This window comes from Pyrgilauda ruficollis, unplaced genomic scaffold, assembly GCF_017590135.1.
Source record: "Pyrgilauda ruficollis isolate IOZ18807 unplaced genomic scaffold, ASM1759013v1 scaffold8, whole genome shotgun sequence".
In the NCBI taxonomy this organism is placed as follows: Eukaryota; Metazoa; Chordata; class Aves; order Passeriformes; family Passeridae; genus Pyrgilauda; species Pyrgilauda ruficollis.
In genome coordinates, this window is record NW_024529932.1 from 7,558,223 (window position 1) to 7,574,600 (window position 16,378).

The 16,378-nt window shown below is 36.1% G+C and overlaps 1 protein-coding gene across 1 annotated transcript in view; it reads right to left on the minus strand.

The window, feature by feature from the left end:
• ATM (ATM serine/threonine kinase) overlaps positions 1–16,378 on the minus strand; it is a 56,719-nt gene that overhangs the window by 12,536 nt on the left and 27,805 nt on the right. The window contains exons 34-50 of the mRNA XM_041487390.1: positions 16,171–16,342; positions 15,647–15,788; positions 14,836–15,012; positions 14,305–14,473; positions 11,790–11,877; positions 11,280–11,435; positions 10,400–10,508; positions 9,526–9,614; positions 9,328–9,430; positions 8,128–8,276; positions 7,480–7,584; positions 6,857–6,976; positions 5,741–5,975; positions 4,222–4,389; positions 2,556–2,675; positions 980–1,197; positions 53–260 (exon numbers count right to left, since the gene is read on the minus strand). Of these exons, the coding sequence (XP_041343324.1) occupies positions 53–260; positions 980–1,197; positions 2,556–2,675; positions 4,222–4,389; positions 5,741–5,975; positions 6,857–6,976; positions 7,480–7,584; positions 8,128–8,276; positions 9,328–9,430; positions 9,526–9,614; positions 10,400–10,508; positions 11,280–11,435; positions 11,790–11,877; positions 14,305–14,473; positions 14,836–15,012; positions 15,647–15,788; positions 16,171–16,342 (2,528 nt within the window). The remainder of the gene's footprint in view (positions 1–52; positions 261–979; positions 1,198–2,555; positions 2,676–4,221; positions 4,390–5,740; positions 5,976–6,856; positions 6,977–7,479; positions 7,585–8,127; positions 8,277–9,327; positions 9,431–9,525; positions 9,615–10,399; positions 10,509–11,279; positions 11,436–11,789; positions 11,878–14,304; positions 14,474–14,835; positions 15,013–15,646; positions 15,789–16,170; positions 16,343–16,378) is intronic.

The window sequence follows — 16,378 nt, forward strand, 5'->3', positions numbered from 1 at the left end:
ATGGATATTTATTTGCCAAAGCATTAGGAAAAAAAATGGAGCAAACATATACCTTCATCATTTCATTGACTCTGTCAACTCCAGAATTTTCAAGCCAGAGGGAACAGAGTCGGAATATCCACATATCATGTTCTTCTCCACTTAGTAAACAGCTGATGTAGTTCTCCACTGCTTTACACAAGAAGCGTTTACGGTCCTCGGTCAGGGCTTGTATTGCCCCTTCATCCAGCTCAAGTTCTCGCTGAACCTTCACTGTGTATCTACATGAACACATGTCATGTTTAAACAACAAATTATTTCTTAATCAGCTTACAGCAAGGACTTCCCTAGGTCTCTCAATTACTGATTTAACATTTTTAAAGTTGTTTTGTGTGTACAAGCACAGTAAAATAAATAACTAAGAAACTGTATTGTGGGAAGCTGTATGTGCACAGACCCGCTGCTGTAAGTAAACTTCCTGTCTTCTCTCTTCTTGATTTAATCTCAAAATCGGTATAAATGTGAAACGATCCAGTACAGATCATTTGCGTAATGACTTCAGTTTCCAGCAGCTGAAGTTCAGCCTATTCTGCTCACTTGCTGTTGCTCTTAGTAAATCCTTAAGAACTCTGTATTAAATCTAATTCTACTCTCTCACTAAATGTGAAATAGAGAAAAATGCCAACTCATTTGTTTACACTATGTAACCTTTTTGTCACATAAACTGAACAGATCCAGGGAATACACATGAATTCCAGGCCATGATCATCCACACTGTGTCCTTGGCTTAGTTTTGGCCCACACTATCCAGCACACGCCCAGACCATGCTGAGGCACAGTTCAGAAACCATTCACAACAAGCACTGTGCATGTGGCCACTGCTTTGTGAAGAAGGCAAAATGGAGCTGTAGAGAGGTGACCCACGCTGCACCCGTTGCCCAGAGAGTAGAGCTGGAGCCTGTGACAGCTCCATAGTATCCAGTCTCCATTTAATGCTCACCTGTTGGTCTGAACCCTACGCTCCCTGATGAGACCAACCTCCTCCTTGGCCTTCTTCAGCAACGCCTGCTTGTTTTCAAACTCTGAGGATTTCATGTAATTCTCAATTCGCTGGTACTGATTGTCAGAGAAACGAGCCAAGGAGAGGAAAGCCTTCATCTTTCCTTTCTTCAGCTCATCACTGCTGTCGCCACTGTGGCTTGCAGCAATTTCCACAGCCTAAAGGAGAAGTTACAATAATGGTAAGATCAATAATCAGATAAATAGTGCTGCATAAAACTTGATGAAACTCTATTCTCACAGAAAAACAGAACGGTTGATGCTCACTGGGACTTCTGGAGCTCATCCCTGCTCAGGCAGGGTCATCTGCTTGAATAGATTATTTAATATTGCCTGTGATGGAATAAATATGCACACAAAATGAATCTAACAGGCTGAATATTTTTCTCCTAAGTGAATTTAATCTTGGAGAAATGTTTCAGTGCAAACAGTCAAAAAAGATTATCCTGTATGAAACAGCTTTCATAGCCATACAGCAATTTTCCATGCTTACTTATCTTTTACAGTAACTAGGCATGAATTTTTAAAATCATCTTACTGCCTTGTATCACAAGATGGTGAGAAAAAAATGGAAGACGGTCCAAAAAGTGCCAAAAGTAAAGGAAATTATATAAGAAAGTCATGGATTCAAATCATCAGAGTGAAGAAAGCACACAGAGAGCAACAGAGAAAGGCAACTATGTCGAGTTTCACAAATTAGCGTGAAATAAAGAAATGCGAAGTGGGCAAATATTAATACAAACATTTCTACTGACTAGAAGTTTAAAACCAAAAAATTACAGCACTTTGAAACACTAGACCAAGACTTTGCAGCATCTCAGGGATGACCTTATCACTGTCTAGAGCTGCCTGAAAGGAGGGTGTAGCCAGGTGGGAGGTCAGGCTCTTCTCCCAGGTAACAAGCGGTAGGACAAGAGGACATAAGCTTAACCTTAAGCTGCACCAGGGGAGGCTCAGGTTGGACATCAGGAAGAATTTCTCCACAGAAAGGGTGATCAGACACAGAATGGGCTGCCCAGGGAGGTGTTGGAGTCACAATCCCTGGAGGTGTTTAAGGAAAGATGGGATGCGGCACTCGGTGCCATGGTCTGGTTGACATGGAGGTGTTGGGTCACAGGTTGGACTCCATGGTCCCAGAGTTGTTTTCCAGCCTGATTGATTCTGTGTTTCTGCGAAATACAATGGCTGTACTGAAAAGCTGGTGAGTGAATAATTGTCCTGAGAAGGAAGAGGTAGGGCTAGGGAAGAGGAAAGGAGAACTAGACTAGTAGTTATAATCACTGTACTTCTGAGCCAATACAAGATGTTTTACTGTGATTTCTACAAAGCCATATTCTGAACATTTAGCAAGATTACAGTGTTACACAACACAATGTGAAACCATAATATTTATATAAGAAACCATATTTTCAATACAGAAGACTAAAGACTGCACTGAAAAATCTACTTGACATTTTCACACTGTATTTTAACACAGCATTATCTCACAGATTGTACATTTCAAAGACTGGAGGCACCTTTTCTAAGTATTTCTGCATGATGACTGTAGGGTTTTCCAAGCATGTTTCTGCTAACCAGGTTCCACAGAGCCTCAGGCACTCTGTATACATCAGTTTCAGGTGAGGATCATTCTCGACCTTTGGAAAAGCAAGTTTTGGGAAAAAAAAATTAAAGAGAAGGAGGCATCAAATAAAAACATCTTTTACATATGAGGTACGAAATTTCTAAAGCCTTTAAAACCTGAATAGAATTCAATCACTGGGGCCTATTACACATAATGTATCTACAGACTCATTTTCCATCCACATCTACAGTAGTCAATAACCTTAAATCACATTCACATTCTACATAAGGCAAAAGGAGAGTGCACATTTTAAAATACCTGATAGTTTGAACAATCAGAAGCAGAATAAATCAATGATGCAATGCAATAAAAATTTAAAAAAATATTTATAAATATCCCCACTTAGTCTGAAGTAATAGACAACTACGTAAGTAACAATCAGGAACCACAAAAACCATGTGTGATCATTAAATTCTTCACACAGACTTCTACATGGAAACTGGATTAAAGTGTTTTGAGAAGATGATGGAGCACATTTCCAAAGGACTCTTCTCCAGACTGGATGTTCACCTTTAACTGCAGAGTAGGATAAGTTTGCAAAATACTTCTAATATAAGATACATATGAAAGACCATGTGACCAAGATGGCAACACTGACTGTGAAATACATATGTGAACATCATAGGCTGTGAAAACACAAATTCTCCTTACATGGACAGGGCAAATGTAAGGAAGGGCCTTCCAAAATTTCTGGAGGGCCTCCTCAATTGATTCATGGAGAGATTACAAAAATCAAAAGAGTAGCAACTCTTGATTTTGCCCTGGTATGTATGGAGAACTTGGCCCAAATTAATACAGCTTTTCTGAGGTGTGATATTCCTTAAGAATGGATGGATTCAAAGCAAATGGATTCAAAGTAAATGGCTTATCCTCTAGAAATTCTCAAAGAATGCCATCACAGGTAAATGTAAAGGTATGGACATAAAGGCATTTTTACCACAGTGGTACATGAAATTAAGTTTATCAAGTACTTCTAGACCATATTTTAACAAACACCATCCTGAGGAATCCATAAAGGCTGGATTGATGGGCCAAGGCCAGCTGTATGAGGTTCAACAAGGTAAGTGCCAGGTCACAACAACCCCAGGCAGTGTCTGGGAAGCTGCCTGGCGGCTGGTCTCTGTTCTCTCAGGCTACAAGTAGTAGGACAAGAGGAAACGGCCTCAAATTGCACCAGGGGAGATTTAGGTTGGATATTAATCACTAAAAGGATTGTCAAGCATTGGAACAGGCTGCCCAAAGAAGTGGTGGACTCACCATCCCTGTTTAAAATGGATTTGAAAGGCATGTACATGTGGTGCTTACGGACATGGTTTAGTGTTGGACTATGAATAATGAATTCTTATATTTGCCAATCTTACAGACTCTCTTTGAAAACCCCTAACAAGAGTTGCTAACACAGTTTTTTTTCTTTCAGACATTCTGAGAGTACAACCCAGATTTAGTATTTAATATTGCAGAGGGGCTTTTAATTTTCTTCAGTGGGAAAACTTCTGGAAGTGGAATGAGGATCTTAAATAATTTAATTCCCATAAGTTCAGACACAATGTAACACATACCTGAAACCACTCTGCATCTAATTTTTTTATCATTGTTTTAAGTATATTCAGTGCAAGACTCTCTTCCTTTTTAGCCCAGAAAACCTGAGCTTCTTCAAGCTGCCATTCAGAAACTCCATTTCCAGTTGGATTGTGTTGTTTGATTTGAAACATAGCTCTTTCCGGAAGCTGAAATTGAAAAAATAGTAATGAATAATTCTTTAAGTAAAATATCTGTATCTCACAGCAACTTTTGTTTTTAGACTCCTTCTCCATTTTCTCTATTTGTGCAGCATTGTCTGCCCATCCAAATAAAAAATTTACTTCCAGCAAAGATATGAAATTATTTTTCTATACACTTGCAGAAAATCCTGATTTGCAACAAGAATAGACTGGAATCAAGCCTCACAAACTCTAAAATAAAGTATCTATATTTAACATTTTCAACTGGAGGTAGAGAAATTCTATAATCAGTACCTCCTGAATTAATGGATATATAGCTTAGCAATTATTATTACATTATTGTATGCATTATTACAGACTACAGAAAAATAATTTTAAAAATGGCACCACCACATATTAATCCTTCAGCATGCCTACATCTTCACACATATCACTGGTAAAGTGCCATCCTCACTATTCAGTATGACTATGACAGCACAAGCAGTAAACTATGCTTTTAACAAACTTGAGGCTCTTACAGGACACTCAATGCCACAGTGTTGGTGGCTGGGCAGGCACGAGACAAAAATATCTGAAATCATTCTCCCCAACAGCTTCAGAGGCACTGAGTAAAGTGCCTCTGCAAATTCATGAAATCAAAGACAGTGCTGTTCTACTGATTTCATCACTATTCATAAAAAGAGTTAGAACCTTCTTGAAATCAAAGTTTAATTTAGTTTAGCATATGTGAAGTGTTAAACACCTTTCGGTACTGTATTTAGCTGGAACTATTTTCTGTAGAGGTCCCTGGAGGATACTGTTGCTCTTTAAATTCTTGTGGAGTTACTTATCCAGATGCACCACCTAGAGCAAGCCAAGGCTGACTCTGGACCTTAAATGCACCAGCAACTGAAAAAAACACTGACAGTGCAAATCCCAGAAAGTCATTCACAGAAAGAGATTTACCACAATGCAACAGTGTTTTGAGAGCATTAAACTTTGAAGACAACACTAAATACAGAGATGCAATGAAGCTATCTCTGCAGTTTTACTCTGGAACACTACAACACATGATGCAAGTGAAAGCTGGATATGTAAAACTGCACCAAAATGAGCAATAGAGCTAGAAGAGCACTCTTCATTAAAAATGTAATTTCTGTATTATCTACCTCATTCAGTGGCTTACACTTATGAAAAAAATTCAAAAAACATGCTCATAAATACAATTTATTAATAAATTCTACATAACTTAAGTCTCAGATTGATTTATTGAATAAACTTAGAATACAGTTAATCATTAGTACTGTTAAAAAATTAAGTTCTTTTATAAACTAAAAAACCTAAACATCTGTTTCTGATCTTTCCTGAAATTTGTTACCTGAGTATTTTTAGCAGTTCTTGCCAATCTAGAGAGCTCCACTAGATGTTTGGTCAGGAGGTCTTTAATACATTCTCTTTTGGTATTTTCACTCTCCTTTTCAAGCAAGATTTCCAAAATTACAGTGCGCAGAGCCATGACAGGTTCCTGGAAATGGAAGTCACTGTCTTTGAGAAGCTGGGACTGTCTCTGCCATTTCAAATAAACATCATTCAGTTGTTGAGTAGTAACAGATCTGCAATTGTTCCCAAAAGAAAAAAGACTTGTTATTAATTTTCAGTAAACATCAGTGAAACGCAAGATGAGTAAAAAGTAAACTGCTGAGAAAGTTCAATACCTGCACTTCAAGAAATAGTGATAAAACCATACAATGTTTACCAATGTCTGCAATGGTTACCATATGCAGACTAAACTGGACGCCTTCCAGTTTTAACAAACATTAAATACAACACCACGCAGGTGAACTACTCCTCTGTAAATATTCCTGATTAAGCATCAAAAACTTGTGTTAAAGGTCCATCAGCAAAGGGAATCACACTCAAACACAGGGATGCTGAAAAGACTGTAGGGTGACTTAGCTACCAAACTGACAGAACTATGGCAGAGAAAATTTGGTGTTAATAGCACTACAGAGATAAATACCTTTCTGTGATTAAAAGCAATCTTAAGAATTTAGGAAGAATACTGATGGTAATAGAGGTCCATGAAGAAAATTATTCAAACTGAAACAGCTTTCAGTAAAGCTATGGATGTCATTAGGGAAATGGAAAACATTTTTAGAAAAGAAACTAAAAGAGGAGGACTCAGTTACTTGAGTAAATCAGAAGCTACGAGTATGAGGGACCTCAATATAAAGGAAAGATAACAGTTATTTAAAACACTATATTGGCATGATATGAAATAACTCAAACTAGACTGCAAATTAAGCCAGTCTGGAAATAAAGAGAATCTAAAATTGTCCTCATGTAGTGAAGGTAAAATCCTTGTCATTTTCAATATGAAGTTTGAGATGTTGATGAATAAAATCTGTTGAGGTCATTTTAAGTTTTGTGCTATGCTTGATTACTAAAGTGCTACAAACTGAGGAAGTGGTGTGAAACAATCTTAAGAAATCACCTGGAGAACAGCAGACCTGCATTTTCCAACTCTCCAATTAGCTGTAGTCTGCAAAGGGTTGGATATAATGAATAAACAGACTCAAGACTGCCTTTGCACAGCTCTTCTACTTCATTCACTCTGTGGAATTAACAGAAAAATAGTAAGATTATTTTTATTAAGTATCAGCAAGTAATTCCAAATATCCATAACATAGTTTCCATACAGTGAACAGAATTTAAGTAGCAAAACTCTTCAGTCTAGAGTTACTTTGCACTAACATTCAAATTAAAAAAAAACAAAAAGTTTGTCAATAAATGAAAACACAGTAAAGACTCAGAAACTCCAAAATCGATGTGATAGCTCAGCTAAAGAAGAGCACTCAGCACTGGAATCCACTTAAGAGGTCCACAAAGGGACGTGTACAGGAAATGTATGTTCAATTAGCACACAAATTACATATGTACAGATGACAAAGTGAAGGTAAAAAAGGTAGAGTTGCAGTCTGGAAGTCATTTTTATTCTATGCATGAGTCTTTACTTGAGCCCATAAAACCCCTTGATAGTTTTTCATACATAACCTGTGACTACAAATGCACACATCTCTCTCTCCCACATCACAGTATTTGCATACAATTTGTTACCTGGCATCTTTAAGACTGTCATGGAAAGCAGAGAATTCCTTATCTCGTAAAGACTGAAGAGCATCATACAATGATTCATGGTACCCTGGACTTCCTGCTTCATCTCTAATAAATAAAACAAAAGTTAACATAGAATAAAATGAAAACTGTATTTCTCTATAAAGTCAATTTTGTCTTTGTGACAAATATTTTCAGCTGTACAGTAGCCATGAATCAACACTGGTCTTTGTATATCCAGGACTTGATAACCTCTTGTGGTTTACTGAGAAATATATTCCCTATTTTCTTATAAATTCGATACTAAAAGCTCTCTCTATCCCTTTCTCATACTTAAGATACAACTACTATACGAATCAAAAATGGAAAATTTCAGTTTAATGTTATGAATAATCAAAAAGAAGAATCACCTGTGTACAATGAATAATCAAAAAGAAGAATCACCTGTGTACAGTTTCCCATGAAAACAACAAGTGATGTGCATTGAAACAAGACAAGTCTAAGTGAAAAACACTGCTTTTCAATTCAATGATTAAGATGGATTAGGTGACATGCTTCACAGAAACTACGTTATAATCTTGTCTTTTTTTGCTTGGATCTGACCCTATTGCCTTCTGCTTAAAGAACTAGCAAAAAGATAAGGTGGTTTACTTGACAGAAGAGATGTGGCTCCATTGCATATTCCTCCATGCTGCCTGGTACCGTATTTCCTGCAGTTCTGCACACCACTCAGTGTTTTCATGTTCCAGCCCTTTTAAGTACATGGAAAGAGTGTGGCAAAGCCCAAAATTCTGCAAAGCCTAAAATTAAGAAAATTACTCAAAATTTATTTCCCTCCTTTATTAAACGTAACTGATATTTTTTTAAGGGCTTTGTTTTACTTTTGGAAACAAAGAACCCTTTGCAGAAAAGACAGGGCCATAACTATTTCTAAACTCTACATGTAAAATGAAAAATTTTTAATAAGACTACCAATCACACTATTGATATCTGCAACTCCAGGAAAATGTTTTTTTTTTTTTACTAGTGTGACTGGCATTTTTTAAAATAAATTTTAACACAGTGCTTCAAATTAACTATCAGCACACATTTCTCCATGCCATCATTCCTGGGTGGCAAGTCAAAATGAATTTTACTTCTTAATTAACTGTTTCTCCTGATGAGCATTTGAAAAGATTTCCTATAACTTCTATCTGTTTGAAGGCCGTAAGGTCTTTATAATTGTGACCAATTAATCAGATTACATGTCAAGCCACTATGAAGGACAAACACAACGGAATTTTAACAGTGATATTAAATAATTTGTGGTAAGAAATTAAAAGTACTATAGGAAAATTAAATAAGGGGAAACACACATACATCTATGCTACATTTTTACAGACCTGGTATAAACATTTTTAGCCTACAAAGGCAAAGCATATTAAGGATTCAAAATAACATCAATTCTTTTTATCTACTGTATCAGAAAAATCACACAGTGACTCATAGTGGAGTGGTTTAAGAATGAGATAACAAAAATAACCAACTACATTACTTTCTATATCCTGCTATTTTAGGAGCTGGCCAAAATCTGGAATAATATTGAATATTCTTATTTTTAAGTATTTCACAAAATTCATTACCCATGACAGGGATTATGGGTGAGTGACAAGAGGACTAAGAACCATAATGTTTTCAGAACAAATACTGAGTTATCTTATATTACACAGTTTGGATGCCTGTGACAATGGGCTAGACTTAATGAACAAAGAGATCACTTTCAGTCCTGAAACAATTTTGGACTCACTACAAATGACTCAATATGATGAATATCACTTCTTGCACTCATTTCCTCTTACAAAATAATATTACCTCTATTATTCCTGCCTGGCGAGTAGATGGAGAGAGGCTTGTCTCAAGGTCATATGTTACAAGGGCCTTCTCCCATACTGCTTCATGCTCATATGTTCTTATCCTGTTGTGAGTGAAAAAGAAGTTTTCAGTTTAAGTTCTTTATTAGTAAATGAAAGCAATGCCTTTAAAGAACATAAGAACATGAATAAATTATACCGTGCCAATGGCTGTAACATTCTTCCTCCACCACAACCATAAAGACTGTCAGGTTCTCCAATGCTTCTGTAGATGTCCATGAGAAGGTCCTAGAACACGCACCACAAAACAAAGGACTGTTTTTTTGGAACCAGCTCGAGTTAGTTTTACATAAATCATATCAGTTTACAAATGTTTTTACAGGTAACGTCATTGCTTAATTTTCCTTTATGTAGTACCTGAGCTGTCTATCATGATAGGGAAAAAAGTTATGCAGTCTTGCCAAACCCTTCAGGCCTACTTTCAATGCTAATTTATTTCTTAAAGATCTAGAGCTGGGCATTAGGTGGGCTAGTTGAAAAGCAAAAGGCAATAATAGTAAATGAACATCAGATACACCAACTAAGCGATGCATCATGAAAGTTATACAAACACAGTCCTGGAATAATGAACTATGGAAAGAAGCAATTTAGACAAGGCTACTGGAGCAGATTTGATATATCAAATAAGCCTGAGGGAGATAATACTACTTTGGTTTTGATAATTACAACTTCCACATCACTTGCTGATTTTTAATGAATATATATATATATATGTGACAAAACAAACTGAAAAATATTTGGCTGGCTACCACCCTGAAGTCAGCTCTTTCAGGAAACAAAGCCTGCTTTCCTGTGATTTCAGACTTGGCACTTAGTTAGTGTTTCAGGTGAACAAATACTCAATTTAATTTGTCTGGAAGGCGACAGAGTTCATTTTGAATTAAAGTATGAGGAGAACTTTAAAACACATTTTTTGAATTCTACTAGATCTACTTTCAGCTCAGATGAAACCGACTGTTAATGGTAATTATCTGAGAAGGTTTGCACTCAGATTAGGAAGCACACACAAGTACCTGCAAACTTAGACCAGTTTCTTCTTTACTTTTCTCATTCAAAGTAGTAACAGGTGGTCTTTGACTTTCCTCTTCAAATGTCAAACTCTTAGCCGCTTTAAAAGAAGATCTAAAAGAAATGTTTCAATATGAGATTTCATACAGAGAACTAAAGAAATTCTGAGACAACACTCAAGAAATAAAAGGCACAAACAGTAAATGCAAGACTATCATATCCCCAGGTTATTCAGTATGGCTCTCCATCAGAATGAGGAAGTGATCAGTTGAGCTGGGAATATCAACATCAAGGGATTTTAACACCGAGGTATTCTTCTGGAGAACCCCCCCTACACACACCTTGCAATTCCTTATCTTTTATTAAATCAAATTGCTTTTGTGAATGCCTGAAGTGTTCTTTCCTCTGTGAAAGAATAAAAGCAATTAGTTAATGTATGTGCATACAACCAAACTTTTGTTATATTTCCACTACCTGACAGTGGTTTGTCACAAAACCTAAATTAGTTCTATATTTTGATCTTGCTAGACCAGAAAACAAAGATAATTGTCTGTTATGGAAGAAAGTTCCTACAAGGATTATTTAGCTCTATTCACAGAATTACAGTCATCATTCTGGGGTTTACTTTCTCCCCTTGGTTAACTTCTGGCTGTAATGTAACTAAAAGCACTAAAAAAAGTTTCTGATTACAAGTCAGCATGACACTGTTTTGAGGCTTGGATTGCATTCAAGGACTTGAAATATTTTCCGTGTCCATATACACACACCAATGAAATATTTTTACAGCTTTCTTGGTATTTCATATAACTAAAACCAAAACACTGCTGGGACTCACAAAATATGATTCATTTTACCAGAAATGCCAGGAAACAGCACTCCTCCTACCTTTCTTGCTGCTTGTCCCTATTTATCTTGTCTGCGTAGATTTCTGCGTAGAGCAAGGCTGTGAAGTGAGCAGCACAAGACTGTGCTGCTATAGCAACCTCCAGATAATTCAGATCTAGCCAGAAGCTGTCGTCAAAAACTGTACCTGAAACAGATCTGATAAAATAAAGACTTTAATACTGCTGTAAAAGACCTTTTATCTAGCATTAAACAAAATAAATCCAGTATTAACTATAAAGCTTCCTGAAGGCTAACTTTATCTTAGCCCCTGCAAAACCCATACTACAAGAAGTGTATCAGGTAAAAGGGTTTAGAAAACTCCTTCAGCATAGCAAGAACCCTTTAAGGGTAGCCATACCACTTCTGTCACAAATGCAAGGTCACTGCTATATCTTTTCTTTTAACCAACATGTTCTTTACCGTGTTCTTTTTCTTTAATCTAGAGCACCAACAGATCTTTGAACAGTCACAATTAAATTAGGGCAATGTTTTGAAAAAGCTTGGATTCACCTCTTTTGTCTTCTCAAGTAATCAACAACAGCAAGCATGGCTCGTCGAGATACTTTATCCAAACTTCTAAAATTATGCGTTTCTTGATCTGGGATGTATATTTCAAAGGAAAGAATACAATGAACTTTTGTCATATCACCTCCATTTACAAAATAAAAAGTAATTAATTTTCAGTCAAGAAAATAACTAAAAACTTCCTTGAACTGCATTTCCAAAATTAAATTAATAGTTTGTCACAAAATATATTTTTTCTTCTTACATGATGTTAGTGGGATTATAGCAATTTATACCACAATTTGATGAAATTATCTTTGTATTATTAGTTCATGGATTGTATTTTTTCTTACAGAATTCAGAGATGAACTAACATCACCGCAAAAAGACCTCTGGCCATTGGGCTTCCACCATGTAAGTTATTCCAAAGTCACAGAAACACTTCTGATTAAATTACTTTACTGAAGATTTTATATTTTAGAGTGTGTAGGCTACACAAAACCCCATACCTTCCAAATTCAGGCACATACTTTCAAAGAATCTATGTTTCCATGTGCTGCTTCTGGATTAAAAAAAAAAAATCAGAGGACTACAGGTTGTGTTCTGGTGATTGAGTTAATAATTTCTTCATAACTCTGGTCATTTCTGAATTACCAATTACAAGAAGCAAGAAATATGGAGCATACAAGCAAAGGTTTGATTACTACTACATTACAATAAGGTGCAGAAGCAGCAATTTCCTCTAAAGAAAGCAAAAGCCACATTAAAAATGTATCTGGGCATTTTTTGTGTTCCAACAAACAGAAATTAATGTGTTCAGAAGCATCTGACTCTCCCATGTCTAACTGCTTGTTTTATCCCATTTGAATCCTGATGGATTGGAATGAAATTTATCTAGATTTTCTAGGAAGAGTTTTCTCATTGTTTTAACAGGATAACATCTTCTCCTTGAAGATGATTAAAATTTTTGCTTCTAATCTGACGTTCTATCACTCCAGTTTTGGAATTAACATATCTTTGCTCTGTTGGCTACTGCACCTCCAGTTCATCTGTAAACAATCTGTCATACAATGAACTGTATGTTACTTCATGGTTTTGGATTTTTTTTTTATTACCAGGGCAGTTTTTCACCTTCTTCAGTAAGATTCCCTGCATAGAATTCCTTTTAGGAAGAAATTCTTCACAGAAGGGTTGATTAGACATTGGAGTGATTTCCCAGGGACATGGTGGAGTCACTGTCCCTGGAGGTGTTTAAGGAAAGACTGGATGGGGCACTCAGTGCAATGTGTAGTTGATGTGAAAGTGTTCAGCCACAGATGAAGTGTTCAGCCACAGGAGGTCTTTTCCAAACTAAGTGACTCTGGTTCTGTGATTGAAGGGACCCCCATAATTTGCTCGCTGGTATTGTTGAACTAACTGCAAGTTTCTAGAACTTGGAAAAATCCCTTCATATTTTCCTTGGAACATTTTGGGTCATCCTGTACATCTGAGCATAAATTTGTGAGTTGCAGAAAGAGCTTGTTACCTGAATTGAAAAATGTGAAAGAATACTGTTCCAGTATTTCAGTCCAGGCTAGTGAGCATCCAAGAAAATACTTTAAAATACACCTAGTATCATTAGGGTTATTTATACCACTCTTAGTAAAAACTGCAATATTAAGGGTTCCCCTTTGGCAACCTGAAGCTTGCCTGACTTGTCTGTAAAGAGACTGCAAGACATTGTACAGACTCTTTTTTTCAGTGATCTGTCACTGGACAAGGGAGTTAGAAGATATAGCACAGTAGCTACTACACAAAAAACCCCAAACCAAACCAAACCAAGAAACAAACCTACCCTAACCTGATATTACTGTATTTATTTCAGCTCCTGAAAAAAAAATGCATCTACCATTCCCAGTGTCTAACAACAAAGATGTTCCATTTACACAGATATCTACTAAATTCAACCACAATCTAATTGGAAAGGACATGAACCATTTGTTTAAATGGTGCTTTTCTTTAAAATGAACTTACTGCCTTTCTCATACTCCGGTGCAGTTATTTTGGTTACAACTTCCTTTTATTTTGCTGGAATGGAACAGATCTTCTGAATGTATAGGAAGACCATTAACAATATTAGGCAGTACTCAAAGCAAGTAGTCTTCTCCAAAGGGAAAATTCAGATGAAAACTGCTTTTTATTGCTTTTGTTTGAGTAAGAGAGGAATTTACCTGCCCATCAGTCATTTTAAAAGACAGCCCATGACTCAGTCTTGCAGTACTTAACATTGGATAACATCTAAATTCAGCAAGTACTAAACATCATCCAGTTATGAATAAAAAACCAAGTTAGAAGATACTTCTGTGGTGCTGCCAATGAATAGCTTCAAAATTATTGGTATCTCCATCAAAAAAGATCAGCTGGGGAGAAAATGCTGAATTCTGCCTGCCTGTAAGTGCACATCATTCATTTGATATCAGAAGATAGTTTTTTCACAACCAGAATTTCTCTTTCAGCTGAAACAAAAATATTATGGCATTACCTGAATCAGAATTTGGAGTACATCTACTAGATGAGGCAAATTTGCAACAGGCTGTAAAAAACTTCTGGATATGAAGTGACAAAAGATTTCTCCAAGATTCTTCTGAGTCATGAAGAAGGATATCATGAATCAGGTATGGAAGCAAAGTCTGACACAAGTCTGTTTTCACCTAGAAATAATAATGCACAACAGCTGCTAAGAAAGAAATGCTTTTTGGTTGTCTTTCTCAGGTTACAACTAAACTCACAATTACCCAAACAAACATGTAATGCTTGAGAAAGAACACACAAACCACTCAACAGGGCTATGCTGGAATTCACTTAAAGCAGCCATATAAAGTTTACCTATGTTTGCAATTATCTCTCAAATCCTGTATTTTGAGAATATATATTCTATGAGTACCTGCAATAAACAATCACAAAGGCCCTGAATTATTTAACAGCAGAAATTACTACTTGCTATCAAGATGAGTAATCACATTTTTTGTGCATCACAGCACACATACATGTACAAATGTATGATTTAGCTCACCTCACACAGTGGCTTCATCAACTGGAGAACTTCATTTTTCACACCTCCACTGTCCAGTATTGAACTAGTTAGGTGCTTGATCCAGGTCTCATGAGTTTCTCCCAGAGGAATCCACAGGTTTGTGTCATCCAATCTTTCTAAAGGAGCCTCTGTATCATTAGCAGACACTTCAAGAAACTACAAGGAAAATATGCAAAATTGCAAATAAAAAAAAAATTCTATGGCACTTAAAAAAAACATACTGCAATGAACAAATTCAAACATTAACTTTTACTAGTCCTTCAGCTGATTAACAATATCAATTTTGTTCATATAAATGTAAAGTTTTCCAAGGAAATGTGAAAGCATTAAAAATAAAATTTTACTGGTGACATCAACAAGGTCACATGAGGCATCACATTTAATTTACAAATAAAAATAATTGAAAATTAGGAAATGTCTCATTTATGCACTTTTAATTATGCACTATTTCTGACCTATCTTCCACCATTTTTTGCATCAAATAACACTCAAATCCTGAAAAAGCATTACATTGTCCATTAGGTAATCAAAAAGTGTCTGTGTAAATAAAAGCACCCAGCTTTCTAATGTCAAAATAGTAATTTCCAATGTGAAGGGAAAGCTGCAACTGGTAAAACAGAAATGAGAAACAGACATACAAAAGCAATCAGATTTGCAATTATATTGATGCCAAATCTGGCATTTATCAAAGCCTACCTCAAACATCTTTCCAAATTAATTTTTTAAAAAAGATAGATATTTCTTTTTTCTCTACTATGTATGCCATGCATATAAGGTATATCAGAAGTACCTTTTTCCTGGATGTTCTGAACGGCTGCAGATAGATTAACATGGGATCAGCTTTACTTTTATAAACTTCCCAAAATTCATTGCCAGACTTGGTGGCTAATATGTTCTTCAAACAGGAAACAGCAGCAGCTCTAACATCAATACTGAAAAAAGAACATACACAACATTGTTATCATTAATTTCATTCAGGTATTTGATTTTCAAAATCACCTTTGTAAGTACACAAAGTAAATAATTCCAACATCTATGGTGCCATTGCATATTTTTTTACATAACAAAACCTGAGTATTTACTCCACAGCACTGCTATCCTCTACAGCACACAGGAGATTCTCGGGCTTGCATCCTACTACAGAATTTCTAGGAAACATCTAAGATTGACTGGGTAAATAATCTGAGCCTTGGAGAAACACATGGCTACTATTAAGAACACTTTCAGAGAGTTACTCTGAGGTGATATGAACAATGTGCAACTTAATAGCTCATATTTTGCTTTTGAGTTAACTATATAAATAAGTATACTCACCAATTATCTGTCAAAGCAGTGTTTATTTGAATTAACATTATGAAGACACACTGAAGTTTTCTGTCTTCAAGTAAATCTGCTGCTCTAGAATCCAGTGCATTTTCAGCCTGCTGAAGAGCAGTGGTGGAGAAATCCATGGGACCTATTTCTCCCAAGCAACTTCCAACAGCCTCTGCAAATACATGTCATTTTATAGTCTTTCTGTAGT